At 29.4% G+C, this 24,778-nt stretch overlaps 1 protein-coding gene across 1 annotated transcript in view; it reads left to right on the top strand.

Moving 5' to 3' along the window:
• LOC113366079 (neprilysin-2-like) overlaps nucleotides 1–24,225 on the top strand; it is a 43,340-nt gene extending 19,115 nt beyond the window's left edge. Inside the window, exons 2-14 of the mRNA XM_026607633.1 lie at nucleotides 6,332–6,474; nucleotides 9,850–9,993; nucleotides 10,064–10,170; nucleotides 10,256–10,397; nucleotides 11,556–11,767; nucleotides 12,303–12,479; nucleotides 16,096–16,313; nucleotides 17,349–17,507; nucleotides 18,670–18,910; nucleotides 21,297–21,465; nucleotides 21,538–21,788; nucleotides 22,174–22,363; nucleotides 24,074–24,225. Of these exons, the coding sequence (XP_026463418.1) occupies nucleotides 6,332–6,474; nucleotides 9,850–9,993; nucleotides 10,064–10,170; nucleotides 10,256–10,397; nucleotides 11,556–11,767; nucleotides 12,303–12,479; nucleotides 16,096–16,313; nucleotides 17,349–17,507; nucleotides 18,670–18,910; nucleotides 21,297–21,465; nucleotides 21,538–21,788; nucleotides 22,174–22,363; nucleotides 24,074–24,225 (2,305 nt within the window). The remainder of the gene's footprint in view (nucleotides 1–6,331; nucleotides 6,475–9,849; nucleotides 9,994–10,063; nucleotides 10,171–10,255; nucleotides 10,398–11,555; nucleotides 11,768–12,302; nucleotides 12,480–16,095; nucleotides 16,314–17,348; nucleotides 17,508–18,669; nucleotides 18,911–21,296; nucleotides 21,466–21,537; nucleotides 21,789–22,173; nucleotides 22,364–24,073) is intronic.
• The last annotated feature ends 553 nt before the right edge of the window (nucleotides 24,226–24,778 follow it).

The raw sequence follows: 24,778 nt of genomic DNA, 5'->3' as shown, positions 1-24,778 counted from the left end.
GGTTTTGGCTAGTTTCTCCAATATAAAAAAGTTCGCAATTAGAGCAATTAATCTGATATACCAAGTTCCTGAGGCGGTTTATTAAAACAGATATATAATATGTATATTCGGCTAAAAAACACGTGAATTCGAATACAGACCCTGACCTTGCCTCAAATATGTCTTCGGGTATTCAGGCGGTGTCTTCCCAAAAATGTATTAAAGTTCATTGCAACTACAGTCACTAATTACTCCACAAGTTCTGACTATATATAATATATATATATATATATATATATATATATATATATATATATATATACATAAATTATACATCTATTTATAAACGAGCAATAAAATAATTATCAGGCAATTTGTCTCTCGGTTGTCCATTAGAATGAATTTTGCGATAATTTGCGTATGTAATGGAAAATAACGGAACGATTTGTCTTTTGCGATAAATTCATTGCGAATACGTTGATAAAATGAAATCATGTTGCAAAAATTATCTTTGTTGCCTTTTTCGAAACACGAGCAGGTCAGAGGTTAAGGAACGATTTTGGAAGGTAGAACTTGGGAAATAATCAATAATAATTATAAGTATTAGAGCTATGGTCTTGAATTTAATAGTTTTACTCGGACAGCCTGATGCCAAGCAGTAGTGATGTCGGGGTTCATTTCCAATTATATCAATTAGTTTTCAAGAGAAAATAGCCTTACACTGCTGCATCAATAAAAAAAATCTTCAGTGTTACAGAAATTGTAATAATAATAAATTCATCACTTAGATTTGGCGAAAAAAAACGAATAATTGCCGGAAAAACCCTAAAAACAGCCCTTTCCTTTTTCACATACAAACATTAGTATTTTCATATTTTTGCCATCGGATACGGATTATTTACTCAAGTCAATGCAGCGTTTTGGGTCTCAAATTTTTTTACTGTGCTCCAATTTGCATGAAATTTTGAGATTAGGTTTATCTTACTCTCAAGTTCAAAAGTGAAAATAATTTAGACTTCTTTGCCATTTCCCGGGGGATGAAATCCCTTTCAGTGGTGTATTTTCATTTTTTTTTAAAATAACGTCGGATATCGATAAAAAAAACTAATTATAAGAAAAAAATGTTTTATAATGTAAAAAAGCAAACACTCATCATTTTATTTAAAGCAGTTGTATATTTAAGATCCATATGGGTGGATTTACATTTCGGTATAGACTGTAGTGTAAAAAAAACATAATAATATTTAACTAATTGGTAAATATCAGTAGAGGGTATTTAAAAAAATTGGAAGTACAGGACAACGTCTGTCGGGTTATCTAGTTATTTTCATAAAAATGATTATTTTCTTTTGTAAATATTTTATGGATTGCACTTTGTATATATAAATGTATAAGAATAATTATAAATATATTTAAATATTTCTGCTCGTTTTAGAATACCTAAAAAACTTGAACTGATGTATGTGTGCATGTATCTTTGGATACAATTTTACATAAAAAGTTTTAAATTATCTGATAAGGATAACAAGTTTTTTATCAATTTCTTTCCAAATTTAGTCGCAATTTATATGAATAACTTATTTTTGCTAACCTTTAACACCTTTAATATAAATATGCCTTGTTTTTGTTATGATTCAATTTTTGTGGTTTTTGTGGGAATTTCGAATATATAATTTACGTCAACATTTTGTATTTTACACATAATTATTTGAACTGAAACGAAATCATTTGAATTTTAATTAAAAGACAACGGATGTTGGAAGGAATAGATTGAGTCATGGAAATTTGGGAAAAAACTGTTTTATTAGTAATGACAAATGATAGTAAGATACAGGGACAAAATTTACTGTATATATATATATATATATATATATATATATATATATACATTAGGGTGGTCCTTAATATGAACATTTTCGAATTTTATTGCTCCCAGGGGCTTAAATGCTTCCCAAATAGATAAAAAACAATTCTCTGAAAGTTTTAGCTCTTAATATTGTTTTTTTAGATAGTGCACAATTCAATCAAAGTTTTGTATGAAAATAGCATGGAAAAAAAATCGAAAATTTTAAAAATGTTTTTAGGTATAACTTAGCGAACAAATGAATGAGTTTTATTCAAAATTTGACGCTCTACAAAACAGGTTTTTTATAATTTGTTTTATAGAATAAAACTCATTCATTTGCACGCTAAGTTATATTTAAAAAATGTTTTTAAAATTTCTGAAAATTTTCCCATGCTATTTTCATACAAAACTTTGATTGAATTGTGCACGATCTAGAAGTTAAAATTAAGAGCTAAAACTTATAGAGGATTTTTTTGTATCAATTTGGAAGCATTTGAATATATAATTTATTATTATTTTAAATTAGCATTTATACATATAATGAGAGAAGGTGGAATTGGGATTCGAAATGTATGAAAATATATAATTATTTTTATAAACATAATTAATTTTCCTTTTATATTATCTGGATGAATTTCTGCTAAATAAAGCATAATATTATATATAAAATTGAATATTCTGCGATAATTCATTATAAAGTATTTTATGAGTATAATATTATACTTCAAATAGTAATATTATAATAATTAGAGACTACGAATAATGACCCGTTAACCAATTGTTAACTAATTTTAAAGTTTTGTTTGTTACGTAACAAATACGTTGCACGTATTTCATAAATTTCCAACAAAACCGTAAATTATTATAAATGTTTAATGACAACTTTCGACATATTTATTGTTCAAGTCCATAAAAGTATTAGTTTTATGAAACTTCACGTTCTTCAATTATTTATTATTTATCATTTATCATAATTATTTAACAAATCATTAAATACACTTTATATGTTTATAGAAATATTTGCTGCATATAAGTTATTACAGCAAAATTTTTAGTTACACCAAAGATACATCCATAAGTTTACTCAGTAACATGGAAACGCAACAAAAACGAAACCGTAACGTAACACAACATAACATTCTTGTTTGTGTCGTACATGTTACGTGCAACTTTAGTGATGTTATTTTTTCTTATTGGCGTAGACATTTTACTTATTTGTTAATAATAAATTGTTAAGTAAATATAATTTTGTTAACGGTTTAATATTTGTATAGATATGATTATATTTGAATGTATTTAAACATTTACTTTGTGCTTAAAATTTATATATATATATATATATATATATATATATATACAAATATTTATAAATTCTTTCATCGTTCAATCAATTCAATATGTATGCATTGAGTTTTATTTGTGTTTGTCAAATACACTAAACAAAATAACAGTTTCTAAAACGTCGTCGTGAATACCAAAACGAAATTTCTCATTCACATTTTTATTCAGGTCAATCGTTTATTGGAACTCACTACATTCACTAAATAAATAAATGAATAAAAAATAAAAATTAAATAGATTTATCGATAATTGACAATATTTGCAAAGAAATGATAACATTGAGGTCCATTACGCGAACTTATTTTTTTTGGCCCGGATTGTCTTGAATTTTTGGAAAAGTTTGTAATTTCAATATTTTCTTTAAAAATGTACTACATCTAGAATTATTTGAACTGAAAATAAATGAGAAAAATTTAAGAAATTACTAAAGTAGTTTATAAAATAAAATTAACATTCAAATTCTTCACATTTAATAAAGAATTTAAAATTTTCCAAAAAATATAACAATAACAGTGTAATTCTTTTTTCCAATTCCAATGGGTAACATGTTATTATTCACATACATTATACATATTAAATATTGAAATGTGCCTATTTTAAAAACATCTGTTGTTTTAAGTAAAAGTATGATTACAATATCATTTTGCTTTATTCAAATCGTTTTATGAATTTCAATTATTGTTTAATGCAAATTGCAACAATTACTCTTATCAAGTGGTACGATTTTTAACATAAATGCATATATTTAAAAATAACCTAGCCTATAAATATAAAATTGCAAAATTGCAAGCACGATAATGATAACGATGGTAATTTTATGTGTATTTTTATGCATTTTTGTTTTTGTACTCGTTATTTATATATTCAAAATTGCTTTGGAGATTAGATTGATTTCTTGGAAAATTTTAAATATATATTGTACAAAGAACAAAGTACATAAAGGAATTATTTAAATGTTTGTATTTATCATATACAAGTTTTGTAACTGCAACATAACATAAATGTAACAGGTTTTAAATTTAAAAATAATAAGAGAAATAAATAATAAAGGAACACAATTAAAATTGGTAACATTAGCAGATGAAATGTAGAATCTCGAGTTGTCTCGGAGTAAACTGATGAAGAATGGATCAGAACAAGGATGCACGACAAAGAAATTTCAACAAATTGTAATAATTGCTTTGTAACTACTATGGTGCTACTGAAGAAATAAACTTATGGGGCAATTCTGCCGTAACAGAGCTCATAAAATAGCGTTGTCATGGCAACGCTCTCTTATGCTTGTTCTTGGTATTGAAAATTATGAAAATGTCTATGAAAATCTATTTGACGTGCGATCAGGCGTATTTTACATATAAACAAGCAAATAATAATGTTATGATAACAGCACCATGTAGAATAAGATGCTGCACCAAGAACAAGCATAAGATTGTGTTTCTATGATAACCCTATTTTATGAGCTTTGTTACGGCAGAATTACCCTATTAAATATAAAATACAAGAAAAGATGAAAATAAAATGAAAAGAAAACTGGAAGGAATCTTTACTGGGAAAAAATGCCAAGAAAATGGGTTTCAGCTGATTTAAATAATTGCAAATGATGGACGATTCTGTCGATGGGAATTCTGTCTTAAGGCAATTAAGGCATCGTACTTCCCGTACCGCAATTCAAAATTCGAGTAAATAAAAATAATCAATAATAATAATCAATAAAAAGTTGATCAATGATTTGAAACTTTTAATAGAATTTCGAACCATATTAAATCAATCTATCTTAAATCATTTATTTTGAAATGTTTTGGAAATTCTGAACTTTTTTTCAAAGCAATCGTATTGCCTTAACTGCATAAATACGAAATATCAAAGCGCGTAAGCGACGCGTCGCCGTCTATCGCGTGAACATTGGTACGGAACCCATAGGAATGTAAACAAAAATTTATACTTATTGCAAAAATCTCTATAAAATATCTGATAACTTGATGTGCATATGTCTAATGTTTATTTTTGACCGCCAAATGTCTCATTTTTTTACTTTTTCCTCTATATCTCCGGAGTCGTTGCACCTGCCTTTCCAAAAATTTGAACTCAGTTAATGCAAATAAAATGTTTTTTGAATTATTCAAATCGGACGATCCGTTCTTTTAAAAACTGAGTTATCGTTTTTGGCACTTCGTGCCCCGTATCTTTGGAATGGCTAGACCTGCCTTTGCCAAAAACTAATTAGCACCTCTTCTTATCAATACGAATCGAATGTTTTTTGAATTATTCAAAATGCTTCATCCGTGTTCCCGAAATCGTCGACGAAAATTTGTATCCTAACACACACACATACACACACACACACATACATCCATTTTTTCTAAGATACGCCAAAATGTTCAGAAACCTTTGAAACGTAAAGATATGTAAAAATTTTCATTTTCAATTTTTTTGCGATTACTATAACTTGCCCTACGGAAAGTTAATATCAATATTTATTTAACAAATATAGTTGATAAGTATTATTCTTTTTATCAATCGTATTGTATTGTTTACGGAAACACAATGATCATAAAAAAGTATTTGTGTTCATTCTGCAACAAAAAATGGATGCTTTGACCTTTTTGCAATTGAAAACGTCTGCGGTGCTAAAAATATTTTTTTATGCACAAAATATACTTACATATGTATATATCTCTATATGCATGTATACAAATGATTTTACATAACAATAATTATGACAATGAGTTTAATCGCTGTCAAAGTTCAGACAATTATTATTGTGTTCCGTCACGCGTGACGTTCGCACGTGACGAGGCAGAAAAATCACCGCAAATCTTCTGTCAAAGCCTCGGAGACTTCGACACGGGATCAGCTCGAAATTGAGCTGATCAGCCCAATTAAATAAATCCTCATCACTTCTACTAACTCAGTACTTAGAGACAAATAATTAGAGGGTGAAAAAATATTTTACACGTTCTGCTAATTATATAGAAAAACGCAAAAACATACTTTTCCAAATTTGTTGTCGAACGATTCGGAATGACTTGAAACGTCGAGAAAACATACAATTTGCAAAAACAAACTTCTACTTTGGGAAGTAGGACACACCGTTGTCTGCTATGTTACCAATTTCAATTTAAGTACCAAATTATTATTGATAATAATAAGGTGTTTTTGTTTTAGTAATCCGTCATGGTGGCGAAGAAGAACCGGCTTGGAGCGCGTGCTGACGCTAACGACAGCTTGCGGCGTGTTGGCGGTACTAGCCCTGGTCACGTCGCTCTGCGTCATCCTGCTAGATGGAAAGACAAGACACGCACCTGCTGGTAAAATAATTGAATAATACATACATACCCACCCACACGCACACATATATATGTATATATACAGGGCCGGATTTAGAAATTTGGCGCCCCGGGGCACTGACAAAAATGCCGCCCCATCCCTGAATTTTTATGTAAAATAGTTTTTATATATCATTTTTCTAAAATTAAAATTATTATTTGGTTGCAGTAAATTTATTACGCATTATATACTATAACTAGTGGTGCTTGGCATCGTGCCTTAAGGCAAATTGTTGGAACTTCCCGTACAAAAAATTAAAATAAAAAAAAACGTTTTTTTAAAGCGATCGCCCTGCTTTAGCTGCGTAGGGACAAAATAAAGAAGCGCGTATGCGTCGCCTCGCAGAACAACGAATAAATAATGATACAGATCCATAGTAAAATGTAAACAAAATTTATACTTATTATTAAAATATATGATAATTTGATGTGCATATGTTTTTAATGATCACTTTTGACCGCCAAATGTTTTTTTTTTTCAAAGTTTTTATTGGATCATTGAAACCGCTAGACCTGACTCCAACAAATTTAATCAGTTCCCCGTTTTGTCTATACATATAAATTTCTTTTAATAATATTGGACGTTCCATTTTTCAAAAACTGAATTATTATTTTTGGGACCTGCCTTGGCCAATAACTAATCAGCTCGTCTCGCTATCAATAGGAATCGAATAATTCAAATAAAATTTAATTTTAATAAATTTAATACATAAAAGTTAATAATTTACAAAAAAAAAGGTTTTTTAAATTCAATTTTCATCATTTTTCAAAAAATTTTAGAACTTTTTTTAAAATGTAATTTTCAGTACGGAAAGTTTCAGTAACTTGCCGTAAGGCACAATGCCATGCTTCACTAATTTAATTTTTTTTTGCGCTATAAGCTTGGAAGTGCACAAATTCGTCGTCTTAAAAGGGCTCGAGATCTGAAGAACATATTTTTCTTAAACTTTCAACTCATTTACGTATCCTTATATTAGCCAAATTGCCAAATTTTGCATTGCATTTGTATAATATATTATTAATTATATTTCTTGAAATAAAAAATGTTATTAAAAAAATTATATGGTATAGAATTTTTTTCTCACTATCCAAATTTTGCCGCCCCCGAAAATTTGCCGCCCTGGGCAGTAGCCCCGACTGCCCCTACTGTAAATCCAGCACTGTATATATATATATATATATATATATATATATATATATATATATATGATAAAAATTGTTTCTTGGGCATCCATCCAATAATTAAAAAAACAGTTTTAATGCAAAATGTTTTAATTAAGAGAACATACGTTTCGGGTCCAGATTTGACCCATCTTCAGTGCATACAAATAAATTTTTTTAAAAAAATATAACACAAAGAACAACACAAAAATGTAAACGAAAAAATAAGTAAGAAATAAAAAATTGAAAAAACATCAAGTTATGAAAATTTTTGAAAATTGTAAAAATTAAAATAAATAATATGTTTTATTGTAAAAAAGCTTATTCCAAAAACACATCTTGTTAGTTTGGAGACAGAGTTACGTGTCGTCTTTATATATATATATATATATATATATATATATATATATATATATATATATATATCTTATATATAAAATTCTTCTGTAATTATGCATGAAAGTATACTCTTCCTAAACGATTATTCGGATTTTGACAAATCTTTCCGAAGTTTGTTAAGGGAATTTTTTAGGATTTTTTGAATTATAAAAATATAGTTAGATTGTAGGGCTTTAATGGAAAAAAACGCGTATCATTGTTTGACATTGAAAATATTAGAGGCATTGTTGGACAATGAAAACAAATATAAACTGTCATCTGCCAAAAATTTATATTCACTTATAAGCTAAGGCAATATTAGAATATAATATATTAATGATTATGAATAAGAAAAATGTAATCTTTACATCATTACACAGGCCTACAAAAAAAATTTTTTTTTTGTTTGGTGCATCAAATGTTGGAGCTGATTCTTATAGTATTTTTTGCGCTGATTTCAAACCATTTTTTTGTATCAGCTCTAGTTTTTGAGATACAAACTTACCGAAACCAGGTCCATTGTAGGTCGTCACGGAAAAGAACTTTTCACAGTGTCAACTAATGTCTCAACTAAGGCCGAATGGGTCTTGTAAGTTTGTATGTACGAGTAGACATATCTCATTAAAATAACATTCTAAATTGTATTACCATTTTGTACTTTCATTCCTTATATATCATGTATATCATATCTTGAAAACTAAAACTCATAGAAAAAAAACAATGTCATTTTTGAAATCAGCGCCCCAAATATACTTAAAAACAGCATTAAAATTGTTTGCACCATTTTCTTTGTTGGCCTGTGTTATCAATATAAGATACAGTAAAGATAATTAAAAGAGTTATAATCCAATTAATGCGGTGGGTGGTGATTGAGTGCAAATTGTTTTCACTTCTGAACTTAAGATAAAGATTAGCCTACTTTCAAAATATCAAGTAAATTGGAGCACAGTGAAAAAATTCGCAGAGCACACGCTTTTTTTCTCTCCATTTACTGCAATAATTTTGTTGATCGTAGGTTGTATAGAGCACATGTGAACAGGATTTGATAAATTAATTCACTTTAAATATAAACTTAAGTAATAATGTATATTGATATATTAGTGAGAAAAATTTAATTTAGATCGTAAATTACTAAAAGCCAGGTAAAATATGGTACGAAATTATAAAAATTATAGGCAACATTATTGAAGCAATTATTTTGGGTAGAAAAATCAAAGGTGATATTGTACCTTTACCGCGAATGCTATATATCAATTCTTTCTGAATTTGTTATACCTTTTAAAAGACTTCAATTTTCAACACATGTATCTATGCTATGATAATAAATAAATAACAAGGGCAGACGATGATTTTTGTGTGACGAATTTGGAAAATCGATGTCGGGAATAAACAAAAAATCATTTATTTATACATCCACATTTACAGGTATGATTAAAAACATTGTATAAGCCTTAAATGCAATAAAATAAATTGAGCTATTGGAAACAAATTTGTTCTATAAATCGCAGTGTATAATTTTAATACAATTTTATTGAACATAATTTAATATTTGTTAAAGGGATAATTAAAGTGTTAACTGTGGGAATTGAGAATAATCATTTTATTTGAAACAGTTCTACATTCAACATCACTCATATATTGGTGTAAATAGTAATCCGAAAAACAATAATTATTATTTTTAACTGAACGGTGTAAATATTAGTATAGGATATTGAAAAAATGTAGATGTGGGTACAGGGTACAAGACAAAGTCTGTCGGGTCATCTAGTATATATATATATATATATATATATATATATATAATTATCTTTTACCCAGGTGAGCCAATGCCAATGGCAGCGGCGTCCGTCGGCGACGGATTTCCTCCAGAAGGAAATTTAAAAGAAAAAACTCTATGCTCCACCAAAACCAAGTACGATGAAACTCCGGATGTTTGCATGACACCTGGTTGCATCAAAGCAGGTAACTTATAATAAACTATATATATATTTGCGAAAACAAAATTTTATACTATTTATTATTGTTTTTTCAGCTAATCGTATTATCCAAGCCATGGACAGAAACATCGAACCGTGCGACGACTTCTACAGATTCGCTTGCGGTTCATTTTTGAAAGACACTGTTATACCAGACGACAAGGTAAAGGATTTATAATTTATTTATTATTATAATAATAATGATTATAATTAATTATAATTAATTAATGGTTGGTTTTTTATTATAGGTATCGGTGAATACATTCTCAGTAATCGGTGACAAGTTGCAGTTGCAACTTAGAGGTATCGTGGAATCTCCTATTGACAGAGAAAACGAACCGGAACCTTTTACGGTTGCCAAAGATTTGTACAAAAGTTGCATGAATAAATGTAAGTTATAAAATATATACATATATATATATATATATATATATATATATATATATATATATATATATATATATTTAAATATTGATATTGTTATTTCGACTTTGAAACATATTGTGATAAGGTTTTTCAGCCACAAGTTGAAAAAATAAAAACAGAACATAAGTATAAAATTTTCTTTAATACGTTTCGAGCTATTATACTAGCTCATCATTCAGCTAAAATACAAAAAGAGTAATAAAATAAAGTAACAAAATGAAATAAAACAGAATTAAAATTATACGTACCAAACCAGTTTAAAATTATCTTCTATATATATAAAAATAAGTCGGGTTTTCCTTTCTGACGAAATAACTCCAGAACGCACGAACCGATTTCGACAATTTTGCATTCGTTGGAAAGGTCTCGCAAAGCTCAGCAAGGTTTATAGCTAAGAAAATTAGTGGTGCATGGCATCGTGTCCTAATGCAAGCTGCTGGAACTTCACGCACCGTAATTAAAAAATTCGAGTAATGACATTAGTGAGAATTATCAGAATTATGCTTGGTTAAGTCAACGAGCAATTCTTGCCGCAAAGAATAATGATGATTCAATCAAAAATTACTGGCGATTTGGTGACATACCCATGATTCCGACTGGTCTTCCGTTTGACTTCAAACGATTGCAATTTGCAGTTCGCCTTGCGTTCGCAATAACATGTCGCAAGGCCAATCGCTTAGTGTTTGCGGGATAAATATCAAATAGATTATTTAGAAAATCGTTGTTTTTCACATGGGCAGTTATACGTTGCCTGTTCACGAGTTGGAAAACCATCCGCTTTGTTTGTGTTAACGTCAGACCAAAAAACAAAAAATGTGGTTTACCAAAGAGCACTTCAATGAAACGGATAATTTGCGGATTCACTTTCATTTACTTAGAGAAGTTCAACTAAAAAACACTTCATTTTTGCAATCGAAATAAATTCATTACTGTTGTGTAATAAAATCATTTTTTTTTCTTTTCAAATATAAAACAAACAAAAAAATTCTTCTTTCTCACGAAACCATCTGGAGGCGAAACGCAGTTCGTCGGGTTTGCTAGTATATATATATATATATATATATATATATATATATATATATATATATATATTATTTTATTATGTCTTATTTATTTTTTTAGCTCTCATCGAGAAAAGAGGTTACACTCCGCTTTTGGAGGCTCACAAACGTCTAGGAGGTTGGCCAGTTTTGGATGGCCCTTCTTGGGACGAGTCCAAATGGTCCTGGGATAAAAGTGTGAAGCAGTTTAGACAGAATGGATACTCCATGGATTACTTTATCGATTTTTCGATTTCTACGGATTTTAAGAATTCTACTAAAAGAGTTATAGATGTAAGTAGAAAGATGACTGAATTAATTACCTTTAGGTCTTCTGTAAAATTATTTGGTCAGAACAAAAACAAAAATATCTAAAAATCTTAGGGGCTCGGATAGCTACTAGCTAGAAGATACAGAAATTAAGACAGATTACTAATTTATATTTTATTAAATTTATAGAAATATATAAATAAGTATAAAGATATTTCTATGTTTTATAAAAAATGTATTAAAAATTATGATTTTAAAACTATAAAAAAGTCATGACATGATATTTTGTTTCTATCAAAAACGATTCCCACAAATTTACTCTAATTTAAATCTTCAGAGCCATAGGATTTAATTTTGGATTTCGAATTATTCTTGGTGGAAACTTATCTAGAATGCTTGCTTAAGTTATTAAAATACTGATTTTAGTAAAAGTACCCACTACTGTCTGGGAAGTTAAACACGAGCTAAATTTCAATAAGTTTAGGATTACTGGCTTATGTACTGTCTTATCTTTTTCATAGGTGTGGATACAATATTTATGTATCTTTTATCCTTTCAGTTGGACCAAGCAATCCTAGGACTAAGTCGTGAATATCTGGTAAAAGGATTTTCGGATCGCATCGTGATCGCCTACTATGAATATATGACGGATTTAGCAGTCATGCTGGGTGCTCCTAGAGACAGGGCTGAGAAGGAATTGAAAGAGTCGCTGCAGTTCGAAATGAATCTTGCCAATGTGAGTAAAAAAATAGATTTTCTAAATACTGAATATTGAAAGATATGGAAAGAAATTATAAATCTGAGAGCTATTAAATCTACTAATTTAATATTCATAAAATTTATAAACTTCCCGTAGGGTTGTTATATGTGTATACTTTCTATTGGTTTATATATTTTGTATTTAATTCTGTTTTTGCTGGAAATTGTATGTAAATCGTCTTAAAATTTCAAATTATAATACCGATGATGAGACAAACCTAGTCTCGAATCGTTTGTAAAATTAATATTATTCAATAATATAGTTTGGACATGCAGAAACATAATGAATTTGAAAATGCGCGCCATTGTTAAATGTGAAAGCGATATGAGAAGTGTCTCATCTTTCTCTAAGTATACTCTATGCTCCAAATGTCAAATAATAAATTTAATTTAAGTTGAAATCATTTTTGGACTACGGTATTGAAAAGGATTGTTAATAATGTTAATTATTGATTAAACTAGCTTATTATTTAGCCCACGCCTATTTTGGAATTATTTCAATTATTTTGTGAATCAGCAGTTTAAGTATTTAAAAATGTCAGAAGAAACAATTATGTCAATGAATGATTCGGCAATTAAAATTGAACCACTAGAATATTCAGAAGAAGACATTAAACACGAAATTCAGGATGATATTGATGTTTCTGATGATATTGTTAAATCTGAATCGTGTTTTGAGGATGATGATATCTGTTTAGAAAATTTCATGAACTCTGAAGTGGCTTTCGAAGAAGAAGTCAAACAGGAGTCAGTCGGGGCATCAGCTTATGAATGTGACATTTATGATCAATCATTTGCAGAATCTGATCAATTAAAAGAGCATATGGTCGATCATAAGCCTAGTAATAGTAAAGAACGCTCTTTAAAATGCGAAATATGCCATAAGACTATCAAACAAAAAGGTTACCTGAAAACTCACATGCTTTTGCATAGTGGAAAACGCCCCCATGAATGCAGTATATGCCACAAGACATTCACCCAAAGAAGTAATCTGAATAAGCACATTATTATTCACGTTGGTGAGCGTCCCTACGTTTGTAGTATATGCAATAAATCATTCACACAATCAAGTAATCTGAAAACACACATGAGCATTCATATTGGTGAACGCCCCCACGTTTGTAATATGTGCAATAAAACATTTATACAACTAAGTAGTCTGAATAAACACATGCTCGTTCACATTGGTGAGCGCCCGTATGAATGCGGTATATGCAACAAGACATTTACACAATCAAGTAATCTGAAAACACACATGAACCTTCACAAAGGAATACGCCCTCATCAATGCAATGTTTGTAATAAGACATTCACACAATTCGGTAATCTGAAAGCACACATGAACCTTCACAAAGGATTACGCCCTCATCGATGCAATGTTTGTAATAAGACATTCTCGAAAAAAAGAATTCTCAAACGTCACAAGCAAATTCACAATTGAATTCATCTCGATGAATGCATTATTTGTAATAATAAATATACACAATTGAGTCTTCTGCAAAGACACATGCTGATTTATCGAAGAAAGCATCCTTAAAGATACAAAGTATTCGATAAGGAATTTGCTCAATTGAATTATTTGAAAACATTGCAATTTATAGTCGAAAAATGTGATAATAATCAATGAAATATAAACATTTCTTAAATTGAATTTAAATATTAGGAAAAAGGTTATAAAATATTGTTCTCAAATTGTAGAAGAATGTATAAATAGTATAAAATAAACAGTAAACATCACATTATATTCATTTATTGTTAAACCAGGCAATTGTTACTTATTATATCACTTTATTGGTTCTTTTTTAACTTCCCATAAGGGATCATTCAAGTATTACGTAAGCAGATTCATTACAATTATTTACCCCTCCATCTCCCTTGTCAGCAAAAAATAAGCAAAGGTCTTACCCCAGCGGTTTCCAACCTTTTCTTCCTTGCGCCCCCCTTTCAAATGAAAAAAATATTGCGCTCCCCTCCCCTTCTTATTTTTCTAACAATTTAATTTAAATATACTTAAAATAACTAAAATTATGCCAAATAATACACACTATTATATAAAATATACATACAAACATAACTATTTATTATAAGAATTTTCTGTTTCACATAAGTAATATCTCACAAATGGTAATAACATTTCTAAAGCATTATTTGCCAAAGTAGGAAAATCGTCCTTTACTGGTAACCAGAACTTAATATATTTTCGTTCTGAATCATCTGCTTCAATGTGCTATCACTAGATAAATCAATTATTATCATTTTCTGCTCTGCTGTTGAATGACCAAAATCATCATGTTTCTCAATGGCCCCCAGGGGGGCGCGCCCCACAGGTTGGAAATCACTGTCTTACCCCCTACCCCCATGCTTACGTAAACATTTTGCAATTAATGTAAAAAAATAAAAATACTACCTATGATGTAATCATCATCCAGACTCCTCTGCACCCCATGTCAAACCAAAATAAGCAAATCAACAAACCCCCGCCCCCCTATAGTGCTTACGTAATACTTGAACGGCCCCTAAGGTAGTTATAGTAACGGGTCGAAAATCAAAAATAAAATTTTTTGCATTTCTCCATGTTTTGAAAGTTTCTGAACATTTTTAAGGGGCATACCTCAGAAAAAATGGATGTGTGGTGTGTGTGTGTGTATGGATACAATTTTTCGGGCGCACGGATCAACCGATTTAAATGGTTCAAAAAACATTAGATTCCTATTGATAGGGTGATGTGCTGATTAGTTTCTGGCAAAGGCAGGCCCTGCCGTTTCGGAGATACGGAGCAAAGAGTGCAGAAAATAGAAATCTAGTTTTTGAGAGAACGGATCATCCGATTTGTATGATCCAAAAAACATTCAATTTGTAATGATTGGGAGAAGAGGTGATTAGTTTTTGGCAAAGGCAGGTTCCGCCATTTCCAAGATAGAGAGCTAAATGTGCAAAAATTGCAGTTTTTGAGTGAACTAAGCGTCCGATTCGAATGATCTAAAAAAACTTTCTGCTTGTATTGACAAAACAATTGCTTTTGAGGATAAAAAATTATTACAATTTTTTTTATTTTCCAAAAAATATTTTTGTAATTTTTGATTGAAAATTTTAAAAATACGCAGGCTAAGCACAGTCTTAGCGCCACTATGGTACAAATGTTTACCCAAGTGCGTTTAGACTGTTTATGTACTGGAGCACTTTTCCAATTTTGTGAAAACTATTGAAGGAAAATGTGAAAATGCCGCCAAGCTAAGCACAGTATAAGTGAAAACGTTGAACAGAATTATTTGCAAATGCGTTTAGACTGTGATTAACGGGAGCACTTTTTCAATTTTGTGTAAATTAGGCAACATTTTTTTTTTTGGAAATTGAATTTGAAATGAAATGACGATTGTTAATGTTCTGGAGATAAATTGATTTATGATTTACATTTGGTTTTCTAGATAGATAATAAGATAGCTGAAATAATGAAAGTTACAGTATTTGTAATAATATATTTGAAAACGTTTAAAATTTCTCGAATGTTTCATTACGGGTACGGGAAGTTGCAGCAATTTGCGTTGAGGCACGATGCCATACACCACTAATTTACATTATTTTTTACTAAATAGATTTCTCTGCCGACCGAAAAAAGGCGCAACGCAACAGTCCTGTACAATCCTCACACAATCGCCGAATTGCAAGAAAAGTTCCCTCTGGTACAATGGTTGGATTATATCAACGTCCTTTTACCAGAAGGCCTAAAAGTTACAGAAAATGAAATCGTCGTTGTCAATGTACCAAGCTATCTTACCAAACTCGAGAAATTGTTGAAGGAAACACCAAAGAGGTAAGGGAGGATTAGAATTTAATATCACCCAAATCTTGACTAATATTACGTTGTCAAATATCTCCCTTCCGCTTTTTTGCTCTTTGTTTATAATACAAAAAGGCGGAAAGGAGATATTTGACAACCTAATATCTGAAGTATTTAAGGGGCACAACTAGTGTGAAATTTTCAAAAAATCGAATCCATAATTCGATAGGTTATACTTTTAAAAATGACATACCAAAATTTTAAATCGATATTTCAAATAGTTTTTGAGTCACAGCCATTTAAAGAGTATATATATAGTATATAGTATGACGATCATTTAATCTTTAAACGCGTTTTTCTCGAAACAGCATTTTTCGAATTTGCTGCAACGATTACTCAAAAATAAATGATCCGATCACTATCAATTTTTTTTTACATATTCTTTTTATAGTTCTCCGTAAAATAAACTATCGATTTTTTATCGGATCAAAAATCGAATCTTGGCAGTCCAAAAACGACCAAAATTTTGGGTAAAATTCGACTTTTTTTTAAAAAAACGCCGCCATTTTGTCAATATTTTTTTTCTTTAGAGTAGTTCATTTTACAGACAATATTATCTAGTTTAATGAGATTTTTTTTAAAATTACATCCACGTAGAAGTCTGGAATCACTGCAGCAGTGAAGGGCATTTTTTTTGTCGCGCCGTTGGAGATCGACGAAACCTTAAAAAATATTTAATTTTTTTCTTCAAAAATTTTACTATGTATTCTTAAAACATGTATAAATATATTCGTGAAATTTTGAAATGATTGATAAAGTAGTTTTTTTAATATAAATTCCCAAAAATCACATTTTTTTAGGCGATTACACTAGTTGTGCCCCTTAAGATAATGTAAAACGAATTAATAGAAGAAGTATTTGAAGTAAATAATGTCTTGAGTTAGAATTTAAGATATTGAGTTAAAATTAATTAGAATTAGAAGTTAAGAAATAGAATTAAAAAAAAAAGAAAAAAAGTTGATTAAATAAAGAAATAAATAATTTTCTTAAAAAAAATATGATTTTTAGGGTCCAGGCCAATTATGCACTTTGGAGAGTGACTGCCTTCAGCATATTCTTTTTGACTGATGACCTTCGTAAGAGACAATTACAATATGCAACAGCCCTTAGTGGTAGAACCGAACAGGAATCCAGGTGGAAGGAGTGTGTTGATCTGACCAGCGGAAGGTAAATAGAAATCATATTCACACAAACACTCTTTATACACATGTATTAATCCTAATTAACTTCCCGAAGGAGAAGTTTATGTTTTCATCAAAAAATCCGATTCGCTAATTTTATGTTTTCTCGACGTTTCAAGCCATTCTGAATCGAATGAGACCAAATTTAAGGAAAAAGTATGTGTGTGTGTGTGTGAACAGATTTTTTGCCGTAAATCAACGTTTTCTCGAAAACGGCTGGACCGATTTCAAAAATTTAAAAGGCATTTTAAGTATCTCGAAGAGTACTAGGGTTTTTGAGTTTCGTGTGACAATCGGCCGCGCCGTTTCTTTGTAAATCGCAGAAAAGTAAAAAAAAATCGTCTACGTTTTAGCCCGCAATTCTGAATCGATTTTGAAAATTCAAAAACCGTTTAAATGATATTGGTTGGGAATCGTGCTGATTAATTTTTGGTAAAGATCGGCCGCGCCGTTTTCTTGCAATAAAGTTAAAAAAAAAATTTGTCAATTTTTATTATTATTTTTTTGACGGTAGATACTATAGTCTTCTAGATCATACTAAGATATCACGGACCTACGACAATTCGTTTAGCTTTAAAAATTCGTCAAAGTTTGCAAAGATTGGTATCGTTTTTTTGGCGTTTGTCAAAAATAGACCTTTCATCAAGATTTCAGAAATTTAAAAGCCATTCGATGTATCTCAATGAGCACTATAGTTTGTCAGTTTTGTGAGACGATCTGCCGAGCCGTTTCTTTGTAATTTGAAAAAAAGTGTTAAACTTTTTGTCCACATTTAAGCTCATTCTACCGAATCGATTTTAAAAAATCAAAAACTGTTCAAAAGTTCTAAATTAAAATTAGACGATTTACTTGGTATAACAATATAGTACTTGGTCTTAATGAACATACTAAACCATTAATGTTCTACGAAAACTGGTTCAATTATAAAAATTATTGATTTGTGAAATTTGCTTTTAGAAAAGTACTCCGAGTTAACGTGTTCGTTCGTTTTCGATTATGTGTAATAGATCCACTCGGAATACTTCTAATCACTCATAAATTAATTTATTTTTTATTGATTGAGTCGATTATTTACATATATCGGGAAGTTCATGTAACTTGCCTCAAGGCTAAATACCAATACCAACTAATTTGTTTTTTTTTTTTAGTCTCCCAATTGCCATAGGATCCCTATACGTGCGTCGTCATTTCAACGAAGAGGCCAAACGCAATGCTTTAGAAATGGTGTCAGGAATTCGAGAGCAATTTGCAAATATTTTAAAGACCGTTGACTGGATGGACGAAGACACCAGGGCTAGTGCTCTCGAAAAGGCCAATTCCATGACTGCACACATTGCTTATCCTGATGAAATCCTGGACAACAATAAACTTGTCGAATATTACAAAGGAGTAAGTAGAAAAAAAAACTGAAGATTGGAATCATTTTTTTTATTTATTTATATATATATATATATATATATATATATATACGTGTATATATATATATATATATACATTATTTTCATATCTCAGACAGACAGAAGTGCCTGGTACGAGAGATTATGAAAGCGGTTTACCTAATTTATTTGGGTAATTCTTTTACGAACCAAACACCAATTAACCTTGACATTTTAGAATTGTCTGAAAATTTGTTTACAGATACTATTCATAAAATCATTTGACACGTATTTCAGGATTTTGCTGAAAAAATTTTTTTACGTAAATATTTACGATTGAAATATGGATTTTTTGCTCAATTTCTATGAACATCATCTGCGGTAAATTAATTATCTCCGGATGTGCTGATCGGATCAGTATTATTATTTTTTTATTACACTCATATTGAAGTGAACTTTTCAATGATTAAAAATTTTTTTGTTTGTTTTTGTAATTTTCTTAACAATAACAACCCTTAAATATTTACAAAGGTTTTACTCAGCCTTACCCCAACTTGAATCTATCCAAAAAAAAAACATATTTTTTCTTTTTTTCTCTGCAACAAAATTCTTTTTACAATTTGTTGGAGACTTTATTACATCGAAAGATATTAAATATTTTCAAGCGCGAGTCGCGCTTTTCACGTCAGGGACCTCAAAGACTTGTACTCATTTGTCACTTTCGAATGACAATCTTAGTGTTTTTTTGGTTGAAAAATATTTTATAATTTCGCTTCTGGCGAAAAATGAATATAAAGTCGAAAAAAAACATTAGAGGAGAGCGGAGCTTCAAAGTTCGTGGCTAAAAAGATCCACTGCCAATATCTCAAAAACAAGTAAAGTTAGAAATTTTTAAAATGTTTTTCAGCCATTTTTTTTAAATTCGTCATTTTCCGTCTATACTCCACAGCCTGGTTAGAAAGGGATCGACTTATTTTTAATTTTAATGGAATTTTACATAATCATAGCTAAATTATATACGTAATAAAAAAAGTGTAATAAAAAAATAATAATACTGATCCGATCAGCACATCCGGAGATAATTAATTTACCGCAGATGATGTTCATAGAAATTGAGCAAAAAATCCATATTTCAATCGTAAATATTTACGTAAAAAATGTGTTTTCAGCAAAATCCTGAAATACGTGTCAAATGATTTTATGTATAATATCTGTAAAAAAAAATTCAGACAATTCTAAAATGTGACATTTTATTTTTTCGAAAATCCGTACGATTTGTAAAAGAATGACCGACCCATATATACATTTCATTTGATTATTTCATTAATATAATATCTATTATAATTAAAATATTTTTATATAACTCTTGAGTCTTCTTTGTCTTCAATTTCCTTATAATATTTCTTTATTTTTCTTTTTGTATCTATTTCTTAATATTTCTTTATCATAATATAAATATAGATATAAAACTAGCTGTAAGTGGAATTCTGTCTTGAGGCAATTATGGCATCGTGCCTTAAGGCAAATTGCTGGAACTTCCCGCACCGTAACGAAATGTTCGAGGAATACTGAATGTTTTCAAATAGATTATTATAAATATTGTAACATTGTGTAATATTTATAAGAATTATATAAACCAAATTGCAGAGTTGAAATTATTTCTAAAGTATATTAGAACTATAGTCAAAATTAAAAGTAAAATCTTAAATATTTTCGATATACAAAATACTAAAAAAAAAAAAAAAAAAAAAAATTGAAATTTTTTTTTTTTCAAAATCAATTATTTTGTTAAGACAAGCAGAAAGTTCTTTGAATCATTTAAATCGGACGCTTAGTTCTCTCAAAAACTGCCATTTTTTACATATTTAGCTCCGTATCTTCGAAATGGCTGGGCCTGCCTTTGCCAAAAACTAATAAACACTTCTCCCAATCATTACTAATTGCATGTTTTTTAGATCATTCAAATCGGATACTCCGTTCGCTCAAAAATTCGATTTCTATTTTCTGCACTCTTTGCTCCGTATCTCCGAAACGGCTGGACCTGCCTTTGCCAAAAACTAATCAGCTCTTTTCCCATTCAATAGGAATCGAATGTTTTTTGAACCATTCAAATCGGTTGATCCGTGCGCCCTAAAACGTGACTGGAAATTTGTATCCACACATACATACACACACACACACACACCACACACACACACACACACACACACACACACACATCCATTTTTTCTGAGGTATGCCCCTTAAAAATGTTCAGAAACCTTCAAAACGTCGAGAAATGTAAAAATTTTCAATTCCGATTTTCGGCCCATTACAATAACTTACCCTACGGGAAGTTAATAAATATAAATAAATAAGTATATAATTCTATTACCACTGACAATTATTTTATTTTGCAGTTAAAAGTCAACCCGGATCAATACATGGAATCAGTTTTGGGCATGAACGTCTTCATGACAGACTTCGCTTTCAACAAACTCAGAAAACCAGTTAACAAAACTGCTTGGGAAACACATGCAAGACCAGCAATTGTCAACGCTTTCTATTCAGCCATCGAAAACAGCATACGTAAGTTGAACTAGCACAAAAATAAATAATAAACTCAATTTAAATATTATAAAATGTCAATTTCTATTTAAGAATTTCCTGCTGGTATCCTTCAAGAAGCGTTCTTTGACGCCGACAGGCCACGTTATATGAATTATGGTGCAATTGGTTTTGTAATTGGACACGAGATCACTCACGGATTTGATGACCAGGGACGTCAATTCGATTTGAGGGGCAATCTGGTGGACTGGTGGGCTGCACCGACGAAACAACAGTATTTGGAGAAGGCCAGGTGCATTATTGAGCAGTATGGAAATTATACTGAGAGGGAAGTTGGACTGAAGGTAAATGATAAAAAATACATATACTATACTAATATACATATACTAATAGTTACTACCAGAAAAAAATGTTTTTAATAGAAAATTCTATTTGCTTTGACAATTCAAAAAGTTTTGAATAGTTTGATACCAAAATTGGAACAAATATGTGTATATAGGATAAAATTTGAATCTTCCTTGGCATTTTCTCATAGACGTCTGAACAGATTTCATAAATTTAAAAGCCATTTGTTGAAACACTATAAGTTTAGTAATAAATTTCTTATTAATTAGCAAATAAGTGCATTATTTTTGTGAACGTTTTTGCCAATATCACTGAATCAATCACTTGAAATCTGTTTGAAATGTCTCCTACACTATTTTTATCAATTTTCTCTATCCTTTCTAGTTGAATGGTATAAATACCCAAGGCGAGAACATAGCAGACAATGGTGGCATCAAGGAGGCCTATTTAGCTTATGAAAAATGGGCGAAGTCTCATACTGCAGAACCCCGTTTGCCAGGTTTGACTGAATATACACCGAGACAGATGTTCTGGCTTTCGGCTGCAAATACATGGTGCAGTAAATACAGACCAGGTAAAGATGAAAATTTTAACATAGGAACCAGAATTGTGAATTATCATATAATTTGATGCTTTTGTATATTTACTTACCAATAGAGATTTTTTTGAATTTCTGAATATTTTTGTTGACAGTTTAAAATCAATGTGGTAGCCATATTATCCCAGTAAAGTACAAAACGTAATTATTACGTTAATATAACGTAACATATGTTACGTCAAACATAACGGTTACATAACCTAGGAGGCACACAGACGTTCCTATTTCCGCCTCAAAAACGTAACGGCTCATAAACGTAACATATATATATTAAAAAATTCAATTTTATTTCACTAACATAATTATTTTTAGAACTATTTCAGATATTAACAATTTAAATAATATTAACAGTTTAAATAATTGCAAATGATATTAAATTATAAATTTACATATATACGCTGTTCGTTTTTTATTTGATATTTCAAATTTGAATTTTTACTGTTGACAGTTTAGACACGTTATTGTTAAAACTGTCATAAAGGATATCATTTTATAAATTTGAAACTGCTCTTGAATTCTACTAACACAATTAAGTTTAAAACTATTATATATAGAAATTTTCAACATGATTATACGTATATATTAAACGTATATATTTATAATAATTTACTTCTTATTTAATATCAAAACTTGAACTTTTATTTTTGACAGCTTTTACACGTTAATGTCGCCATTTTTGTTACCGCCATTTTAATGCCGTTTAAATTTTTTTATACTTTTGATGAAAATAATTATTTATGATAATATGAATGTTGATAAAATTTGTATAGTTTGATAATTTGATTTGATTTTAATTTATATTTATATTTATTTAAAATTTCGATTTAAAAAAACGTTGTTTAACTGATAATGGTTACGGTGTGAAGTTGCCTCTTGACATTTCCATAACTTATGAAAAATGGAGTTTTTGTTAAATTTTACAATTTTTAAAATTAACTCGTAAAAAAGGATTTTATCAAAATGTATACGTATTATATTGCGGTATTAATTAATTTAATTTATTTAAAAAACATTTATTAACAGATTATGGTTACGGTGTGAAGTTGCCTTTTGACAGTATCATCAAAATGGAGTCGTTTTTTTTTAAATTTTACAATTTTTAAAAATAACTCGTAAAAATGGATTTTATCAAAAAGTATACGTATTATAATTGTTATGTTAAACATTGAATAATTTGATATATGTTAATTGCGGTATTAATACATTTAATTTATATTTATTTATTTAAAAAACATTTATTAATATATTATGGTTACGGTGTGAAGTTGCTTCTTGACAGTCCCATAATTTTTGAAAAATGGAGTCGTTTGTTAAATTTTACAAATTTTAAAATTACTTGTTTAAAAAATCGTTTAATTATAATAAATTCTAACAATATGAACATGTAATTATTATATTAAACAGTATTATGCATATTGTGAATAAAGTTTCAAGATTTTGTTATTAAACAAATCCAATGTCAACGGTAATCTTAGATCCAATATTTTGAAAATTGTGTTATAAATATAATATATAATACAAATTATACATATTACTAATTAAAGCATTGTTCAATATTTCACATATATTTTGCCAACATTTCTGTACAATTTTTTTTAATTTTAAGAAAAATAATTTTTAGGTTACATATATAACATTATTATTTCAATTCTATAATTTTCATGAATCACTTATTTCTTTTTCCAGAAACAATGAAAATGCGTATAACAACAGGAGCCCACTCTCCAGGCGAATTTAGAGTCTTAGGACCTATGAGTAACATGGAAGACTTTGCAAGAGACTTCAGGTGCCCCCTTGGTACCGTAATGAATCCTGCACACAAATGTAAGGTGTGGTAATAAAGGATTTTTTGTTGGAAGTTATATATACATGACATTCGGAGTTAAAGGTAATATGATGATCAGAGTTTGTAAAATTAGATTGTTCGAAGAACTGATTGTTGCCAAAACTAGTTTCAGAATGGCTTTAGGAGTGTTTAAATCTAGAATGTGATAAGTGTATAAATGTTATATGTTGTTGAACGCCTTCTGAAACTAGTTTTTGAAAACTATTGTTAAGGGTAAACCACATTTTTTTTTGTTATTGTAATCTACAAAAGAGTTTTATTGAAGTAGCTATTTTAATTACAAAAATGTTGTTACCTATTAACTATAATTTCTGCAAACATGACATTTGTAATTGTTAATCGAAAAGTGAGAACAAAATCTTCTTTCTCTGACAAACGCTTTATGCGTGCTAAATTTTAATATTTAAATTATTGCTGTTATTTAATTCCATTAACTTTTATTGCTATTTATATTTAGGCATAAAATATTTTTTATCTATAAGTTTCAGTATTACTACAGATATATAAAAAACAAAATCGTGAACAAAAATTTCAAATTAAAATTA

The sequence above is a fragment of the Ctenocephalides felis genome, unplaced genomic scaffold, assembly GCF_003426905.1.
Source record: "Ctenocephalides felis isolate EL2017-DRISC unplaced genomic scaffold, ASM342690v1 CF-g0.4_SCAFFOLD_01170, whole genome shotgun sequence".
NCBI classification, from domain to species: domain Eukaryota; kingdom Metazoa; phylum Arthropoda; class Insecta; order Siphonaptera; family Pulicidae; genus Ctenocephalides; species Ctenocephalides felis.
Note: the sequence above shows the minus strand (reverse complement) of the source record. Positions and strands in the feature narration are given on the sequence as shown.